Genomic DNA, 19,535 nt, shown 5'->3' with positions numbered 1-19,535 from the left:
CTTTACGTGGAAAATTTAGGGTTTTTCTCTTTCCTTCAGCTATATCCCGGTTTGGACTTTGCGCACCACTTGGGTGGATCCTCTTTTTCGTTTTTTTTTTGTTGTACATCTTTCATTCCCATGTTTTATTTTATGTGAATCTTCGCGTGGTTCCGTATTGATGTTTATAGGTTTGTGAGACCTAATTCGTTGGGATTGGGATTGAGCTTGTGTTGTTTGGTGCTCATTTTGTTTCGGAAGGCTGGGGTTCCACTGTCATTACGTGATCGTCATGATATGGTCTAGCAGTTCCGCTCCCTTCTGCACTGCTTCCCCCTCCGCCCTCCCATCCCGCCTACCGTTTTACTACGGTTACTTCAGTCCATCCTTGGTCACTAATGGTTGAGAGATTTTTGGCTTCTAGGAGCATGCTCAAGACGCCCTTATGGAAAATCGGTAGCTTAGTTTGTTAACATGACTAGAAACATGCGCATGAATGTGTCAAGAAAAAAGCAACCCCCAAGGGAAAAGAAAATGAAGATCCCATATCAACTGAAACAAATGATAACGAAAGTTTCCATAAAATCATTGAAGTAGAAAAACATACATTTATATACGGAGAGAACACAACACTTGTGGAAGTTCGTGAGTTATGAAGGAGAGGAAACGAGGAAAAAGGGAAAGAGATTCCGAGAAGTATACCAACCTAACATGACTACAAAATGTATGATTAGTAAGCCTGCATATTTCTGTTCCCTTATGCAGAGAAAAAAGAGAGCGTTTGTTAAAAAGGTCATCAATAGATTTGATGATGTCACGTAAAATTAATCTCAAATTCGTTAAAATATTTTCAGTGCATCAGCAAAAAAATAATTGGTCTATCACGAGACTGCATGAAGATACTGAATGATCCTCTTATAATTTTTTCGAAATTGGAGAAAGAAAAACGGCTGAAGTATCCCACGTGCATGATTTTGTTTTGTAAACTCTAATTCAAGTGGGACTATTGCTGGTCACAGTTTTGAGCATCAACGTGGTTATGTTTCTTATCAAATTGGAAAAGGGAAGAAAGAAGATATGTGTGAAAAAATTTGGTTGTTTGTGATAATGTGGTGCTTGTAGCGTATGCAACATTTTCACAACTGTATGCACTACGAAGCTGATCTAGAGAACATGATTATGCTAGTTCTTGATTTTGATTAGTTGATATTAATTTATTTGAATGGCCAAAACATCTCTCTCTTAAAAGGCTATATGTGACGTTCTCTCATGTTTATGATGCTTAACTATTCATTCAATGATTGTATCATATATATTTTTCTTTATTAATTTGTCTTTCTTAAACTAAATCAAGCCCATTTTCTTGGGCTTGGTTGCAAATTGGTTGGGGATTGCGTTAGAGTTCATGGATCCTTTTAAATTATGAATTCTGTTTACACACACACACATCCTGTCTCATGCTTGTTTTGCAAAACGTTAATTCTCTAGTCTATTCTATTTTAAGCTATGATATTGAAACTTCATCAAAGCTTTTGCCATTCGTGGAATGTTGCTGCATTTCAGCATATGTGAAAAAATCAGTGAAAAACCCAGCTTGCATTCTTGTATTTGCTGCTATTTTGCTGCATTTGTGGCAATGCAAAGTGAGACATTTGAAAATTCACACTGAAAATTTTTGCTTGTTTGCAAAGATCTGATAACCTTACCCCTCCCATTTGTCAGCAAAACTTTTTGATGATTTTGAAATTCAAAGTTATTTTGATAAGCACTTTATTTATTTTTAAATCCTTTCAGTGCTAGGATATTAGGAAGAATGTGGTATTGTATTTTTTGACAAGTTTTTTTTTGGCATTAATCATTTGAATTCTGAACAAATCCAGGTGATGGAGTTCTATTACTGACAGTGGTGCTCTGTTTTTTTGTGGCAGAGAGCTGCTGCAGATCAGATATTGCGTGAGTTACATAATAACCCTGATACGTGGCTACAAGTGGTTCACATTCTGCAAAACTCACAGAACCTCAATACCAAGTTTTTTGCTCTTCAGGCAAGTTATCCTGTTCATGGATGATGGCTTTGCAGATGACATACTAGTAGTTAGAAGTATCTACAGAAACATTTACTGATATCACTTCATGAAATGTCTCATCTCATACTTTTGTAACTCCATATCTGTGATTTGAATGAGGTCATTATCCATATGTATTAGGGGAGCTTATGTTATATTTCTTAGTGTAATGAACAAGGTATAATGAAACAATAGTGAAACAAACACAATGCCAACAAAGGGATTTAATAAACTCACTTAAGTTTGGTCACTAATGGACCAAATACAATCTCAAAAAAGATAAAAATATCACACATCACAAGAGGCATACAAGCCTATAAGATGGGAAAAAAACTCTAGAGAAAACCCTCAAATGCTTTTAAGAGCATTGTGCTATGTCACATGGGTGCGGGTGCGGGGATGCATCACTTCCAAAAAACCCGGGTGCGGGGGTGCGGCAGGGGAAAAAATGTAAAAAAAAATTATATATATATATATATAGCTTTGAAGTTTTAACAGTTTAACATTTAACATTTAACATTGTCATAATATGATTCATCATGCATGCAGTATATCAACCTAAATATAAAATTATCAATCAAATAAGTAAAGCAATTACATAAATCGACCTAAATATCAATCAAATAAGTAAAGTATAAAAGAACTAAATTACATACCAAAGTATATCCTGATGAAGTAATGGATGTTAATAATTTTCTTCTTCATCATCAAATGCATCATTAGAAGGAATACTGGCTCAGCTAAATGCATGTTTGTTATGTTGAAATCATGTTCTCCCTCGAAGTCACACTCTTTTGGGTTTACATCCCAAAATTTGGATGTTCCCTGTCTGCGTTACAAACCCAATTTGAAAATGATAAATACAATACAAGTATATTTAAATGAAAACTAAGAAATAATCAAATAACTAAGAGAACAAATTAGTACCTGTATTCATCATTGCTTCGCGAAAGTAATCGAAGATTTGAATGAACATATACTAAATCCTTTGCACGCTTGTTGGTGAGTTTGTTTTTATTCATGTTGTGGATTTGAGAATATGTGCTCCAATTTCTTTCACAACAAGATGAACTAGCAGGCTGCGATAGCAATCTTAATGCAAGACGTTGGAGAAGAGGTGTTTCTGATCCAAATGTTGACCACCATGTGATAGGATCTATATTATCTTCTTCTCTCGCGAATAATGCCGATGCATATAATCTCAAAGATGAAAATTTTTCAAACTCTTGTGTGAGTTGATATAGAAGATATGCTTCTGGAAAGTCTTGTCATACACATATTTCTATGTCTTGATAGCTCTGGGTCTAAATTTGGAGGGACACGACCAATACCACCAGCCCGCCACTTATTTGCATAATATTTTGGATTAAGAGAATGTGCCATGCAATGCAAAGGGGTGTTGCTCTTATCCCATCTTCTGACTAAAATTGAATGAATATGATTAAAAAAATCTGAATCATCTAATGCAAGATTTTTTTCTTCATGCTCGAAAACTATAACTTGTATTTTTTCAATCATATTATCCCACATTTCATAAACTCTGTGAAGCATGGGCTCATCCTTATCAACTTCTCTTAACATTTCCCAAATAGGTTGCGTAAATTGAAGGAAGTATACCACTCTATCCCAAAACTCATCATCAAGAATGAATTTTTTAATTTCTTGAGCCTTGATATCATCATCAATACGATAGAATGTCCAATTTTCATCAGTCACCATGTTAATCAAAGCATTCTTCACTCTTTAAATCCTTTTCATCATCACAATGATGGACGCAAAATGTGTTTCAGCGACCTTCAACAATTTCAAATCAGAATGCCTATTAAATATAGCATTAGCACGATGGTGGTTAACAACAAAATTCCTAATGCTTTTGACATTTCTTTCTAAATTTTCAATCCATGAACATAAAGCAATGCTTGTGAATTTTCTTCTTCTTTGGGGCTGCAGATGCTCTTTAGGGCTAGATTTAAGCTGTGTGCTACACAGGGAGTCCAAAAAATATGAGGGTACTGACTCTTCAAACTCAACGCTGCACTTTTACAAACTGGAGCGTTGTCTGTAATGATTTGTACCACTTTCTGATCACCCACTTCTTTTATCACTTCTATAAACAATCCCTTCAAATACTTTGCATTTTTATATTCCTCAGATGCATCAACTGCTTTCAAGAATATTGGGCCTCTAAGCGAACAAGCAATGAAATTGATTAATGAACGACTTTGAATATCTGTTCATCCATTAGACAAAATAGAAACTTCATTTTGCTCCCATAAATATTTTTTAATCTCTAGCAACCTCTCCACATTTGCCCTCTCTTCTGCAAGAAGTGTGGTTCGTATTTTTCTGTATTTGGAGGCACATAACCACTCAAATTACAATTTACCAAGGATGTTACTAAATCCTTCCTATAAGGATTTCTAGCCGCATTAAATGGGAGTGAACCCGAATAAAAATACCTCCCAACTTTTCTATCTAATTCTTCTCTTCCATATGTATTGAATGTTGCTTGTATCGTTCCTCTATCTCCTACATTGACTTTTTTTTTCAGCATCTTTTTGGTGGCTTGCAAATTTCACACTGACTGTAGAAGAATCAATCATTGCCTTTCTCTTCTCATATTCTTCTTGTATTTTCTTGTATTGTCTTTGCATTGCCTCATCAACTTTTCTGCAAGTTGAAATGTCATGTTCTGGTATCTTCAACAAATGAGCCTTCATTCTTGTGTAAGACCCAACAAAATCTCTTTCGCAGAGCTTGCATCGAAATCTCTTGTTTCCACCAGCTCCTTCTATAGTTTTTGCAAGTTTATCTACATGTACCCATAGTGGCCCCACATCATCAATCTCACTGCAACTATCAACAAAACTAGCAGAAGAACTCACATGTTGGGATGAGGATGACATAAGTCATTTCCCTTTATCCGTTATTTTTATCCTGAAAACACAAAAAAAAATATATTAAAATTTTCAAATCAATTATACTCGACCCCCTCCCTGTGTCGAAAACACAGGGAGAAGGTGGGGCTTAGCCCCTCCCCTGCCAACCCAACAAGAGAGCGAGAGCGAAGGGGGCTCGACCCCTCCACTGCCAAAAACAGGGAGGGGCTTAGCCCCTTCCCTACCAAAAACAGAGGGAGCAGGGGGTGCTCAGCCCCTCCTCTGTCGACCCAACAAGAGAGCGAGAGGGGGGGCTCGACCCCTCCCCTGCCGAAAACAGAGGGAGCAGGGGGGGGGGGGGGGCTCAGCCCCTCCCCTGCCGACCCCAAAAAAGAGCCAGAGTGGGGAGGGGCTCAGCCCCTCCCCTGTTGACCCAAAAAGAGAGCCAGAGGGGGGAGGAGCTCGACCTCTCTCCTGACGACCCAAAAAGAGAGCCAGAGGGGGGAGGGGCTCGACCCCTCCCCTGTCGACCCAAAGAGAGAGCCAGAGGGGGGAGAGGCTTGACCTCTCCTCTGACGACCCAAAAAGAGAGCTAGAGGGGGGAGGGGCTCGACCCCTCCTCTGTCGACCCAAAAGGAGAGCCAGAGGGGGAGGGGCTCGGCCTGCCGACCCAAAAAGAGAGCCAGAGGGCTGAGGGGCTCGGCCCCTCCCCTGCCGACACAAAAAGAGAGCCAGAGGGGGGAGGGGCTTGACCCCTCCCTTGCCGACCGAAAAAGAGAGCCAGAGGGGGGGGGGGGGTTGGCCCCTCCCCTACCGACCCAAGAAGAAAGTGAGAGAGGGTACTTACCTGCGAAAGGAGAGGAGGAGCCTGGGAGGTAGAGCTGGGGCGTCGATAGGAGTGAGCTCGAGCTCAGGGGGAGAGGAGAGGAGAGATTAGGGCAAAAAATTTTTTTGCCCTAATTCTCCATTTCATCGGGGATTTTTTTTAATGCCAAAACAATGGACAAAAATGACCTTGGGTGCGTTGACCGCATCCAGGGTCGTGTTGACCGCACCCGCGTCACGTCAACACAGGTGCGACACCTGTTTTGCCGAGTCCCTGTGACTTAGGCATTGTGGAATAACAAGGGAGTGAGGCTCTATTTATTGAGCCTCACTCCAACACATGGGAGGCAGTTCAGCTCTTTGGACTGCCTTCCAACAGTCATTATTATGACTGTTGTGCCCAACAGTCATAATATGGCTGTTGGGCAGTTTGTTTATTATAATGCTAAATTACATTTCAGTCTCTAGTGGACTGTACTATATTGTACTATATGATAAAAGACAAAAATACCCTTATCGGGTATTTGAATACAATTTTATTTTTAACACTCCTCAAACTTTTGGGGAAATCACCAAAAGTTTGCTAAGAAGATACAAATATTGAGGCAGTGGAAGAGCTTTGGTGAAGAAGTCTGTAATCTGAAATTTGGACTAGACATATGGCAATGTAATAGTCTCCTTCAAATATTCTTCGCGAACATAGTGACAATCCATCTTAATGCGTTTTGTTGGCTCGTGAAATGTGTGATTGCTGGCTATATAGCTGACACTTTTATTATCACAACATAGCTTTGAAGGTTCTGAGACAGCAACACCTATATCAGAAAGTAGTGCTCTCATCCACACAACTTCAGTTGTTGTGGTAGCCATTGCCCTGTACTCATTTTTCGTAGAGGATAAAGACACTTTCTGTTGTTTTTTGCATCGCCAAGAAATGAGAGAATCACCTTAAAACACACAAAAGCCAGTAATTGAGTGACGGTTATTGGGATCTCCTCTCCAGTTAGAATCAATGTAAGAAATAAGACTTAAGGATGAGGAAAATGATAAGAATAGTCCTTTAGATATAGTTTTCTTGATGTATCGAACTATTCTTAATACTGCACTCATGTGGACGGTTGTGAGCGCATGTTGAAATTGACTTGCAGAATGTACGACATGCGGAATATCTGGCCTTGTAATGGATAGGTACATCAACGATCCAATAAGTTGTCGATAAGGGGTTGGATCATCTAATAATACTCCATCTTCAACTCGCATTTTCGCATTTATTACTTCAGGACTATCAACATATTTTGTATCAATGATTTCTGAACGCTCAATAATATCAGCTGCAAACTTGATTTGAGATAAAATGTATCCTCTTGGTGGGTAGACTACTTCAATTCCTAAAACGTATCTCAAAAAAACAAGATCAGTCATATCAAATAATTTTTTAAGCAAAATTTTAATATCTTCAATTTTCTTTTAATTATTCTCTGTGATGATCATATAATCAACATACAAAAGAAGAATGATCAATGATGTACCTGTAGATCTCACAAAAAAAAGCAGTGTCAGTGTAACAAGATTTAAATCTAAGTTTTAATATCGTACCACTAAACCGATCATACCATGCTTTAGGGGCTTGTTTAAGCCCGTATAGGGCTTTTTGAAGATGAAGGACCATGCCTTTTTCATTTAAGTTTCCATCCAAGAATGCATTTTTAACATCTAACTGATACATCGGCCATTTTATAATGGATGCTATAACAACTAGAGTTCTAACTGTAGTCATACGAGCTACTGGGGCAAATGTCTTTTCATAATTTATACCATATTCTTGAGAATATTTTTTTGCAACAAGTCTTGTTTTATATCTCTCAAGAGACCCGTCACTTTTTGTTTTAATTTTAAACACCCATCTATACCCTATTGTCTTCTTTCCGATAGGAAGATGTTGAATTACCCAAGTGTGAGCTTTGTGTAATGCATCTAATTCAATTTTCATGACTTCAACCCATTCGTTTATATTTTTGGCTTCGTTATAGTTGGATGGTTCATGATAGGAATGAATGGCTAGAAGACATGCCCTGTAGTTTGGTAAGAAGGATTCGTATGAGACAAACCTACTTAGAGGCCTATGTGTTCGTTCTGACCTTCTAACAATAGTTTCTTCAGTATTTGTTAGTTGATTATATCTGTCAAGGGCACATGGATGCTCTCCAGTATTTCTTTTAGAGTATTGAATAAGATCTTGAGATGGTTCGCTACTCGAATCATTAATAGACTCGAAGGTTTCAATATCATTAGTAATACCTTTATTGGGTAACAAATCAAATAAGAAAGCATACTCGTATTCTTCCTTAGGAACTTCAAAATCAAATCCATTGTCATTTTCTAGAAAGGTAACATTTCTAGAAACATAGAGTTTATCATTTGTTTTATCATAACCTCGATATCCTTTTTTATTATCAGGATAACCAAGAAAGACACATTTTATGGCTTTTGGAGAGAGTTTGCTGTATTTTTTAAGAAACACGAAGCATTTACAGCCAAATACCTTTAGCTTTTTTAAATTAGGAGAAATTTTAAAGATTTTTTCAATAGGAGACTTGTTTTTCAAAGTTTGAGAAGGCATTCTATTTATTAGACAGACTGCGGTTAGGGCAGCTTCAACACAAAATTGCTTTGGAATTTCTTTTGAAATAAGTAGGGTTCTAAAAGTTTTAATGATACGACGATGTTTTCTTTCAGAAATCCCATTTTGTTGAGGTGTCCTAGGGCATGATTTTTGATGCACAATTCCATGATTTTTTAGATATAATTGAAATTCATTTGAAAGAAACTCTCCCCCAGAGTCGGAGTAGAAGACTTTAATATTTGTTTTAAATTGATTTTTAACTAGATTACGAAAGTTTTTAAAACATGAAAAAACTTCGGATTTGTGTTTGAGAAAGTAAATCCAAGTATGTCTACTAAAATCATCTATAAATGTAACATAATACGAATAACCACCTTTTGACATAACATGAGTGGGACCCCACACATCCGAATGCACTAATTCAAAAATTTTATGTGTCAGAGAGGTTCTAGACCAAAAATGTATCATTTGCATTTTTTCAAGTATACAATCTTCACATACAAAATTTTTATCTTTACAATTTTTTTTAAAAAATGAAAAAAAAAATAATTTGGATATACTTGGGTGTCCTAATATTTTATGCCAAAGATCTATATTAATGTCTTTGACATGATTACAAAACGAGTATTTTGGTAAACACAGGAAATCCATGTAGTAAAGGTCTCATCGTCTATGGCCTTGCCCAATCTGCTTCCCTGACTGATGATCCTGCACCCAACACGCCTTAGATGAGAAGAATATTTTACAACCATAGTCAGCAATTTGAGAGACCAGAATGACTCTCACTTTTGAAACAATTTTTTTTTTTTTGAAATATCATCAAGGTTTCTTGAGCTTTTGACTTTTAAAGAGGTACCATCAGCAGTTGACACACATGAGAAATATGATTTAGTGCAATTGGATAATAGAGACTCATTATGAGTCATGTGGAAAGAAGCACCTGAGTCTAGAATCCAAGAAGTCTTACCTGGAGGAGACGAGGAAGAGATGGCAGCCCCGGATGTAGAAGGTGTAGCCTTGAGAAGTTGTGAGACAACTTCTGCTATTTGAGCAATATTTAATTCATTAAAGTTGCCCCCTTTTCTTGATTCTTGAGGTTCTTCACTTAAGACAACCACCTTTTTAAATTTGGGACATTCCAGTCTTATATGTCCGAGTTCCTTACAATGATGACAAATAATTTTTCCTTTGTATCCTCTTCCATTGTGTCCTTCCCCATTAAACTTTTTCTCAAAGTGAGGTGGTTTATATGTTTTCACGAAATTTCTGGGTTTTGCCATGGCAAGGACTTCATCATTAGACTTAGTGCATTCCTAGTCTTGTCTCTTCTTGACAAATTTGAGAAAGAACTTCACTTATAGAAGGAGAAGTGGTCCTATGAAGTAAGGAAGATCTTACTTGCTCAAATTTCGGTCGAAGATCGTAAAAAAAGGAGAAAAGATTTTCTCTTTCGATTTGGGTCCTTCTCATGTCAATAGCCGAACCTTCCCATTTTGGTTCCAACATGGCTAATTCATTCCAAATATGAGATAAAATACCGTAAAAATCTTACACTTTTATCTTCTTGTTTTGAATTACGTACCTTGTCTTGGAGATAATAAAGTCTAGCCATATCCTTTTGGATAAAGGTACTTAGAAAGCTCCATGCGTCACGTGCCTTCTTGAATTTGATGATATTCGTGGCGATCTTGAACTCCATGGTATTCATAAACCATGAGAGTATTTGTGCATTGTTTGCCTCCCAATCTTCCAATTTATTTTTGTATTCTTTAAGGCTTTTTCTTTTTCTTTTTCAGACAAGGCTTTGACTTGATCTCCTTCTCTTCTAGTCAATTTGAGTTGTGGTTCACTAGTATAACCATTAACAAAACCCACAATTTTTTTTCTTTGATATGATTCTCTATAGCCGTCGCCCACATCAAGTAGTTGTTTTCATTAAGTTTGTAGGTGATGACGGTGGCAAACTCTCTTTCTCCCATAATGAATACTTGAGTTTAGAATAGAGGAGATAGGGAATGATCAATGATCGAAGAACACTTCCTTCATGAGATTCTCCTTCTTTCAAAAGCCTAGCTCTGGTACCATGTAATGAAACAAGGTACAATGAAACAATAGTGAAACAAACATAATGCCAACAAAGGGCTTTAATAAACTCACTTAAGGTTGGTCACTAATGGACCAAATACAATATAAAAAGAGATGAAAATATCAAACAGCACAAAAGGCATACAAGCCTACAAGATGAAAAAAAAACTCTAGAGAAAACCCTCAAATGCTTCTAAGAGCATTGAGGAATAACAATGGAGTGAGGCTCTATTTATAGAGCCTTACTCCAGCACATGGGAGGCAGTCCGACTCTTTGGACTGCCTCCCAACCGTCATATTTTGACTGTTGTGCCCAACAGTCATAATATGGTTGTTAGACAGATTATTTATTACAATGCTAAATTACATTTCAGTCTCTAGTGGACTTTACTATATATAGTAAAAGACAAAAATACCTTTATCGGGTATTTGAATACAATTTTATTTTTAACACTTAGTGCATGTTGCACCCAACAAGTTAGCTTTTGATTTTGAATGGAGGGATGGGAATTTCTTTTGCATTATTTGACAAGATATTCCGACTCAGCAAGTTCTATTTATACTAAATCATTTATGTGGAAGACAATTTTTTATTTTTACTCTTAGATGTTCATCCTTGCACGTTGAAAAATCTTCCTCCATGGTTTAAATATTTTACTAAATCTTCTCTTTAACAAATCGTATCTCACATCTTGCTTTAGGTTGCGTGCTTTCAAACTATGCTTCGGATAATTAGGTTATATATTTGTTTTATTGCCTTTTTCACTTTGCCTCTGAAAATAAAGGGGTTGCCTAAAGAGTGCAACACACACATGAGGGAAAAAATCATCTTCCATAGCTAAGTGAAGTGTATGAGCATAACTTATATTTGCAATTCATTTAAATATTCAGTGCAACGACATCATGCTTATACAATTAATGCCTAAACATGCTCTCTACAATTTCAGTTAAGGTATCTTACCTTAATAGTGTGAAGAACAATGAATCAAAACTCAAAAGACCAAGGAGTTTCGACGTTCGTAAAGACTGCTACCCAAGCAATACAACGAACCCTTCGTGTACGATTGCAAATGCAAAAAATGACAATTATAACTAGATTAGCCAAAAATAGCGAATTACCCTATAAATCATTACCAAGAGCCAAATAATACACAAATACACCCCAATAATTTACAAACTCCATCAAAAATATATTTAAATATAATATATATATATATATAAATAGTGATTTATAACCCAAAATAGTTCTATAAATGCAAATTATACCCTGATTGGCTTGAATGAACAAATGAATATGTAATAAATAAATAAATAAAATTCAAAAGCTAGAAACACATTTCTAATTTGGAGATAAAAAAATGAGTTCTTTATTTATTAATAATCCTTAAAAATTGCGGGTTTTACATTTGTGGATTCCATACTTCTTTCCCTAGCTACCATGGACGCCGAGATTCCAAACAGGGTCTTAATGAATCTAATACAAAATTTTTAAAACAATGAAAAACCCTTTAAAATAGTGAAGATCAGAGTTCTTATGTCACCAATTGGTTTCAAAATTTAAGATCCTTACGCGAAGACCTCTCTAGGGCTTGCACGATCTCACGAAATACTTTTTTAGCAGTTTGAAGCCCTCCTTTAGCTTCAATCACATAGATCTTGCACAGAATACCTTTAATAAACTTTTCTAATTTCCACTTTTCTAGTTGTCGAACAAGTTAAAAAAAGAAAAAAAAGAATCCACTTGTACAGTAAATACACATCCATATTGTTCAATATGAGCTGATAGGACTCCATAATTGTTACCTAGCAAATTTTTATGTTGTTTCATATTGAAAGCCAATAATGTACAATATAATTGAATATTGATAACACTGATATAAGGGGGCTCAACTCTTTCTCTTCCATATGTTCTAATGAACCATTACTGGTTGCAAATGCTTGCAAGTTTCACCTCATTCCCTTACTGACCCTACTGGGGAAGGGAGACCTACTGAGTAACTTCCCTCTTTAGAAGATGTAGTAACTGCGGCTAATCCACTGAATATATATTGTTGCATGCCGAAAGCCAATCTTCTGCTCCATCTTGAAAGTTGCCATGAACTAATCTTTGTTGTAATTGGCTTGACTAATCATTGAAGATAGAAGGTGTTAAATATATCCTAATTGACTACTTGATTCCATAGAATCTTAGAAAGAGGAGCCAAACTTGTGTTATTGATGTCCCACACACACATTTATACAAGGAAATATATAATGGTTTTGTACCATGATACCATAAGTTGGTACTCTCTTGTTTATTTGCGTCTACCCACCAAATGTTAAATCTAATCATACAGATGTATTTAGCATGATTTATTTACTAATTAGAAGTTTTCATCACATCTAATGTGAGGTCTGTGTGATTCTTGAACAGTATCACATGCCTGATCAGGATTACCTTGTAATATGATTTGTATTTTCCTGTTTTTCTGTCTACTTTCCATCTAGAACAGCACTTTAAATGCATTTTTACATGTTCATCTTGAGCTCAAGACTCTGTTTACTAGTAAGCTTGGTTGTCTAGCTTGTTTTTCCAATAGCATCCAAGTATTATTAGCATAATGAAGGTAAGGGATGTTATGCCATGAATGCAATCATAATATTACTAGTTCAGAAAGGAACAGAGATAATGGAATATATGGCAATCATGACTTTTTTGAACTTTCCTTTTTTTGTATCTTTACAATGTGAAAAGTTTCTTTACCAAAGAAACTTGTCTTCTGCATCCTTTGTTGGTGCCTTTCTATTTAATATTGTCTGTACTTGATTGATGTTGCCTGCTATCTTACTTTGATTATTAGAAAGAGCACAGAATGAAGATTAACTTTCTTGTTGTTTGTACCCTCATTATCATGTGGGTTGTCAAATGTCTAAATTTGAATAACAACCTGCTTTTCCTTGGGTTGTCAGATGTCTAAATTTGAATAACAACCTACTTTTCCTTGATATGCAGGTCCTGGAAGGTGTCATCAAATATCGGTGGAATGCATTGCCTGTTGAACAACGAGATGGGATAAAAAATTACATTTCAGATCTTATTGTGCAGGTAAGTCATGAAATTCATTTCTTGTCACACTTGAGAATATTTTTTATTCAAGCTCCTAATTTGTGTAACAGTTATTTGCATTATTTGGTGATTTTCTCATTTTGTATTTCTTGCTTTTGTGGCTTACGCTAATATTTTTTGATGCTTTTTGTCTTAACATAGCTCTCAAGTAATGAGATCTCGTTTAGGAGGGAAAGGCTTTATGTCAATAAACTTAATATTATACTTGTTCAGGTAACATTAAAGAATCTTCTGTCGTTTCTGCTTTTGTTTTTATTTTCCTTTACAGCAGTTTTCTGCAAATTTTGCTCATTAGGACACATGAATGTATCAGAAAAAGCAAAGTGTTTCAACTGATGCTAACCCTTCAGTATTATGTGTTTCTGAAATTTGAATTTTGCAAACACTTCTTCAGTTGGGAGTGCAGTGATTTCAATTCCAAAATTGTTTTTCTGTATTGCAGGTCTTGAAACATGAATGGCCTGTTAGATGGCCATCATTTATTTCTGATCTTGTTTCAGCTGCGAAGAGTAGTGAAACAATATGTGAGAATTGCATGGCTATTTTAAAGGTAACATCTGACATTCTGAAACTGTTTTTGACTCACTAGCTTTTGTAGTCCACCACTACTACCACAAAAATGAAAAGATCAACTGGAATTAAACGGCATCAGCTATTGTCGGCTTGACGTGGTCTGGATATGATTTTTGGGCTAACATATCCCTTTTGCTGTCAGCTTCTGAGTGAGGAAGTTTTTGATTTTTCAAGAGGAGAGATGACACAGCAAAAGATCAAAGAATTAAAACAATCATTGAACAGGTAACATCAAGTGAAGTCCTTTATGACAAGTTTTGTTTTTTATTTTATTTTGTTATGGTCACCTTCCTCTTTGTGTTTTAAGCCAAAAACCTTTGTCCCTTTTCATATATAATTATGAAATGTGTAATTTTTTTTGGGTTTCCAGGTGGACAATCTGAACCTTTTTGTATTTTTGTTGGCCTTGTTGCAGTGAGTTTCAACTTATACATGAGCTATGCTTATATATACTGTCCATATCCCAAAGAATGGAACTTATAAGGGAAACGCTAGCAACACTTCATGCATTTCTGTCATGGATCCCTCTGGGCTATATTTTTGAGTCTCCATTGGTTGGTTCTTGAGCAGCTCCGAGCCCATTTTCAGTATTTCATAGTTTGCAGAACTTGTATTGCTAAAGCTTACTTCCTTTTTTTGGTTGTTTCTATGGGAGAATAGCTGGAGACGCTTTTGAAATTCTTTCCAATTGCATCATACAGAAACTTAACACTACAATGTTTAACAGAGGTACTGGTTTTAATTTCCTTGATTTAAAACAGCGGTGCTGATTTTAAGTCTGTATTTTACTTGCAGGTTTTGCTTTTATCTATAAAAGATAATTTAAGCTCATTTTTGAGTGATTCATTTTTTTGTATCTTTTTTCCCTAGGTGGCTGCCCTTCAATTTGGAGATTTCTATGACAGTCAGTATATCACCATGTATACTGTTTTTATGGTACAGTTGCAGGTATTAGAGCTGTTTGTATTTCATGTGCTAATTCTTGAAGGGCCCTATTTCTGTTATTTTTGTACTCCATTTTTATGTTATCTACTGTGTTGCTTATACCTTAGTTGACACAAATCTCCATGGCCATGCTGAAATATTTCTATACTCTAATTTTTTTTTATTTTTAAGTTTGTGTTATGATCTGCAGATCATTCTCCCTCTAGGAACAAATATACCGGAAGCATATGTTAATGGTTCCAGTGAGGAGCAGGTAACTGTGACATGATGCTTCTAAAATATTGTTCATCTGCAAACATGCCAGTAGATCTCCCTAGGATCTGTTTGTTTCCTGAGGTCACTGCTTCTTATGTATCTGCATATTTTTATTTCTATGCAGGCATTTATTCAAAATCTGGCTCTTTTCTTCACTTCATTTTTCAAGGCAAGGTCTTTTGCTTGGTGGCAACACTCGTGTGAAAATGATTTCTTTACAGAAGTTTCTTTGATTAGGATGATGTGTTTATCTGGCCGTTGGTTTCTGTGGTTTTTTATTGCTATTTATATCTTGATTATACTTGAGAACTGTTTGTGTAACATCCATTAGTGGCTATCATTTTTTATATTCTCAATGTGGAAAAGATTACATGTATTTGAATGAGTTTTGCACCACCTGAGAAGAAAAATTTCTGTGCAGTCTCGTATTCGAATTCTTGAAACTACTATTGAGAATCAATCTGCTCTTATGGGTCTTGAATATTTAATTGGAATCTCTTATGTTGATGACACAGAGGTTTTCAAGGTATGGATGATGCTATATTCTGACCTATAATTGCTGTTTTCTTCATTGCTACTTGTTGTGGTCGAATGCAAATGCTCATCTTTTCTTAATATATATGTGAAGGTTTGCCTAGACTATTGGAATTCATTGGTCTTGGGGCTTTTCGAAGCACACCATAGTATAGATAATCCTTCAAGTTCTGCAAGCATGATGGGGCTTCAGGTAATCTGACAGTATTATATCATGTTTCTGTAATGGAATCCCTTTGCTGTGTCTGAACTTGATTTTTTTCTTTTTCTTTATTCTTTTCTTAAGGGTCCAGGTTCATTAAGATTGAATTTGTTCATACTTGCAATTTCGAAGAAGTAATACTTTAGAGGTAGGAAGAGGGAGGAAGGATTTCCTTCAGTGTCCAGGCCCCAAACTGATTTCTTGTGGGGGGGCTGCACACAGTCTTGTCATTAATAAGAGAAGCCCTCAATAAGGAGCTCATACAAGAGGCTAACATAAGAACAACAAAAATCATACCAATTGCAAGACAAACAGTAAAAGAATGATGCATAGCATCAAGTTGAAGATCTAGGGCATGAACATTGAAGTAATAACCAGGTAAAATGACAAAAATGTGCCTTGACTACACTTCAACTAATATTCCACCTCAAGTTATGCAAGGGCTTCCAACGCCTACAGTACGCCTTGTAAGAATCAAAATATATTTTTGCTTGGTCCTTTTGTGAGCATATCTGCCACTTGTACTTCTGATTTCACAAACTTTATTTTGACTTCCTCATTTTTAACTTTCTTGCACACAAAATAATAATCAATATGAATATGTTTAGATCTGTCGGTAATCATTGGATTGGCAATGAGAGCCAATGCATGCCTATTATTATAATATGTGGTGGATTGTCCTGCTCGGGTTCCTAAATCATGCAAACAACTCTTGATCCATACAATCTCTGAGAGGCTCCCTGTCAAAGCTCATTACTCTGCTTCTGTTTGAGATTTACCAACAGACTTCTGTTTCTTTCTTTGCAAAACCACTTCCTTCCAGTAACATCATTGTTTTGCGACCTTGAAAAAATTGACCATGTCAACGTGTGATTGAGATGCATAGCTGCATTCTCTTCACTCATAGCATCTATCCACTTGTTTTCTTTTACCATTCTTGATAGGCAACTGGTTCCCTTTGTTGATTTCATGAAAATAAATTTGAAAAACATAGAGTGCAGGTCTCATAAGAGACCAATTTTTCAATGTAATGCCTTTCTTTGCTTCACCTTTTCAATTCTTTTGTGTTTGGTTTCATTGCTTTTCTCTGCCTTCTAATGTCATGAATTTTCCTTCTTGATCCTTAGATCTTCTGACATACACACCAACAATTTAAAACTTTTGAGTTTCCAAATATAAGCAATTTTCATTTATCACCATGTCTTTCAGTTTCACGCCAGGTTGTATGTATTGTATTGTAACCCGTATCGGTCGGGCCCATAGTTACACCATATCATATTGTATCGTATCGTATCGTAAATGTATCGTAAATTTTAATAAAAAAATTTCAAAAAATCCAGAAAAATCAATAAAAATCAGAAAAATAGCAAAAATTCTAAACAAATCATAATAACACATGAAACAATAATGAATTTCACAAGATACAAAAAATCACATATGAAGCATTTATGTCTTGGTATGAATGGCATGCATATGACATTGAACCTTAAATAATCAAGATAATAATAAATGGCAATCTCACAAGAAAAATGCAAACTATGAAATAATATGCATATTAAATAACGAATCTAAGCTAATAAGTTACAAGATTCATAATAATGTGTGTTTACATAAACACAAAACATTATTTTTGTAATGCTTAAAAATAAATTTCAAACAAAAATGAATTAGATAACGTCAATCATTGAGTATCATCATCATCATCTTCTTTTTTTTGGAAAAAATCACTCTTAAGCTCTTTAGGGATGATATGTTTTCGAAAAAAAATTGAGATAAGTGCTTTTAAACTGCATTTGTAGTGTATCTTAAGATATCCACCTTATCGTAGTGCATTGTAAGATACAGGGGCATATCGTATTAGAAAATCCCATAGTAACAATACATATCATACCTTATAGTATGATATGGTACGATACAGACAACCTTGTTTTCATTGGCTTGACAAGGAAGTTGTTGGGAACAAGTCATTCTGTGAATGCCTTTATGGATTTTGAGGCATTCCTTCTTTAGTTTGTATTCTTTCAGTAAACCATCTTATACTGTTAATATTTACTTCTATGGTGCTGACAATTATCGACCCTCAAATGTATCTTGCACATTCTGTGCTTGCCCCATACACAACTGTATTTTTGTTCTGCATGGTCCTTTATTATTATGTATCTTCCACTATCTACGGTTGCTCATGAACAACCTTTTTTTAATGTTCCATGGATCAGCTTCCATCCAAAGAACTTCAGAAAAGAGCATTTATTTTCATGTTAGTATATGTGCAAAATTTCATCTTGAATCTTGTTAAATAACAATGTGTCATTAATTTGCCAACTTTGCCATTTAATTGCAGGTGCCTTTACTTTCTGGTGTGGTTGATGGCCTTGGTTCACGACTTTTACAGAGGCGCCAGTTATATTCTGGTCCAATGTCTAAGCTAAGAATGCTTATGATCTGCCGTATGGCAAAACCTGAAGAAGTTCTCATTGTAGAGGATGAAAATGGGAACATTGTCCGGGAAACTATGAAAGACAACGATGTTCTTGTTCAGTATAAGGTTGGGCTAACAAGATCTTGGAAACTTGTTATTCAATTTTGATTATCATTGCCCTTTATTCTTTTATGGTGGAGTCTCAAGTATTCTGTTTAATAAAACGAGGATCTGATTTATTTGCTTCTTCTATTGCTAAGTTTAGGCATTAGGGGTGAACCATGTTCCAGATTACTCAGATTATTTATCATGCTATTGTTTCTACTTTAACTGTTCCGGAGTTCTTATATATATAAGTCACACGGACTCGGCTATAAGGTCGACGCAACACGCCCCGACACGGGTGCGGCTTCGGACACGGGGCGGACATGGTCAACCAACTGTCGGACTCTGTCAACGCACCAGGGCTGAGTCCGTCCACATTTTGGACTCGGTCAACTTTGACCGAGTATATTTTTGTCCATTTTTAGGGCAAAAGACGTATAAAAACTAAAAAAATCGATCTTTTTATATATATTTAAAAAAAATATAGCCAAGCCTTATTATTGTTATATATATATAGCCGTGTCCCCTAATGGGCACAACTTTGACCGAGTCTTATTATTGTTATATATATTTTTTAAAAATATATATACATATATATAGCCGTGTCTCCGTGTCCAAAATTTTTGAAATTGCTCCGCACCCGTACCCGCACCCATGTGACATATATATATATATATATATATATATATTGTAGACATCTTTCTGATGGACTTCGCATATAATTTTTGTACTTTGCAGATTATGAGAGAAACACTTGTATACTTGTCACATCTAGATCATGAAGATACTGAGCAGCAGGTATGTGCTTCTTTGCGTTCAAATTGTTTTGTATGAGGCAATTCGGTAGCGCTTTGGATTTTATGATTGTTGTTATGGTTAGGTTTCTGTTATAACTTACAATAAACATGTGCTTCTTTGATCACATTATCTGCTGTTCAT

General features: G+C 35.9%; 1 protein-coding gene across 1 annotated transcript in view; it reads left to right on the top strand.

The window, feature by feature from the left end:
* Positions 1–19,535, top strand: part of LOC149823123 (protein EXPORTIN 1A-like) — a 59,693-nt gene that overhangs the window by 500 nt on the left and 39,658 nt on the right. The window contains exons 2-15 of the mRNA XM_089980569.1: positions 1,908–2,024; positions 13,450–13,542; positions 13,705–13,776; positions 14,006–14,113; positions 14,279–14,361; positions 14,552–14,690; positions 14,797–14,865; positions 15,007–15,084; positions 15,272–15,334; positions 15,461–15,505; positions 15,758–15,862; positions 15,965–16,063; positions 18,414–18,617; positions 19,335–19,394. Of these exons, the coding sequence (XP_089836695.1) occupies positions 1,908–2,024; positions 13,450–13,542; positions 13,705–13,776; positions 14,006–14,113; positions 14,279–14,361; positions 14,552–14,690; positions 14,797–14,865; positions 15,007–15,084; positions 15,272–15,334; positions 15,461–15,505; positions 15,758–15,862; positions 15,965–16,063; positions 18,414–18,617; positions 19,335–19,394 (1,335 nt within the window). The remainder of the gene's footprint in view (positions 1–1,907; positions 2,025–13,449; positions 13,543–13,704; positions 13,777–14,005; positions 14,114–14,278; positions 14,362–14,551; positions 14,691–14,796; positions 14,866–15,006; positions 15,085–15,271; positions 15,335–15,460; positions 15,506–15,757; positions 15,863–15,964; positions 16,064–18,413; positions 18,618–19,334; positions 19,395–19,535) is intronic.

This window comes from Nuphar pumila, chromosome 11 (assembly GCF_984573655.1).
Source record: "Nuphar pumila chromosome 11, dmNupPumi1.hap1.1, whole genome shotgun sequence".
NCBI lineage: Eukaryota > Viridiplantae > Streptophyta > Magnoliopsida > Nymphaeales > Nymphaeaceae > Nuphar > Nuphar pumila.
Note: the sequence above shows the minus strand (reverse complement) of the source record. Positions and strands in the feature narration are given on the sequence as shown.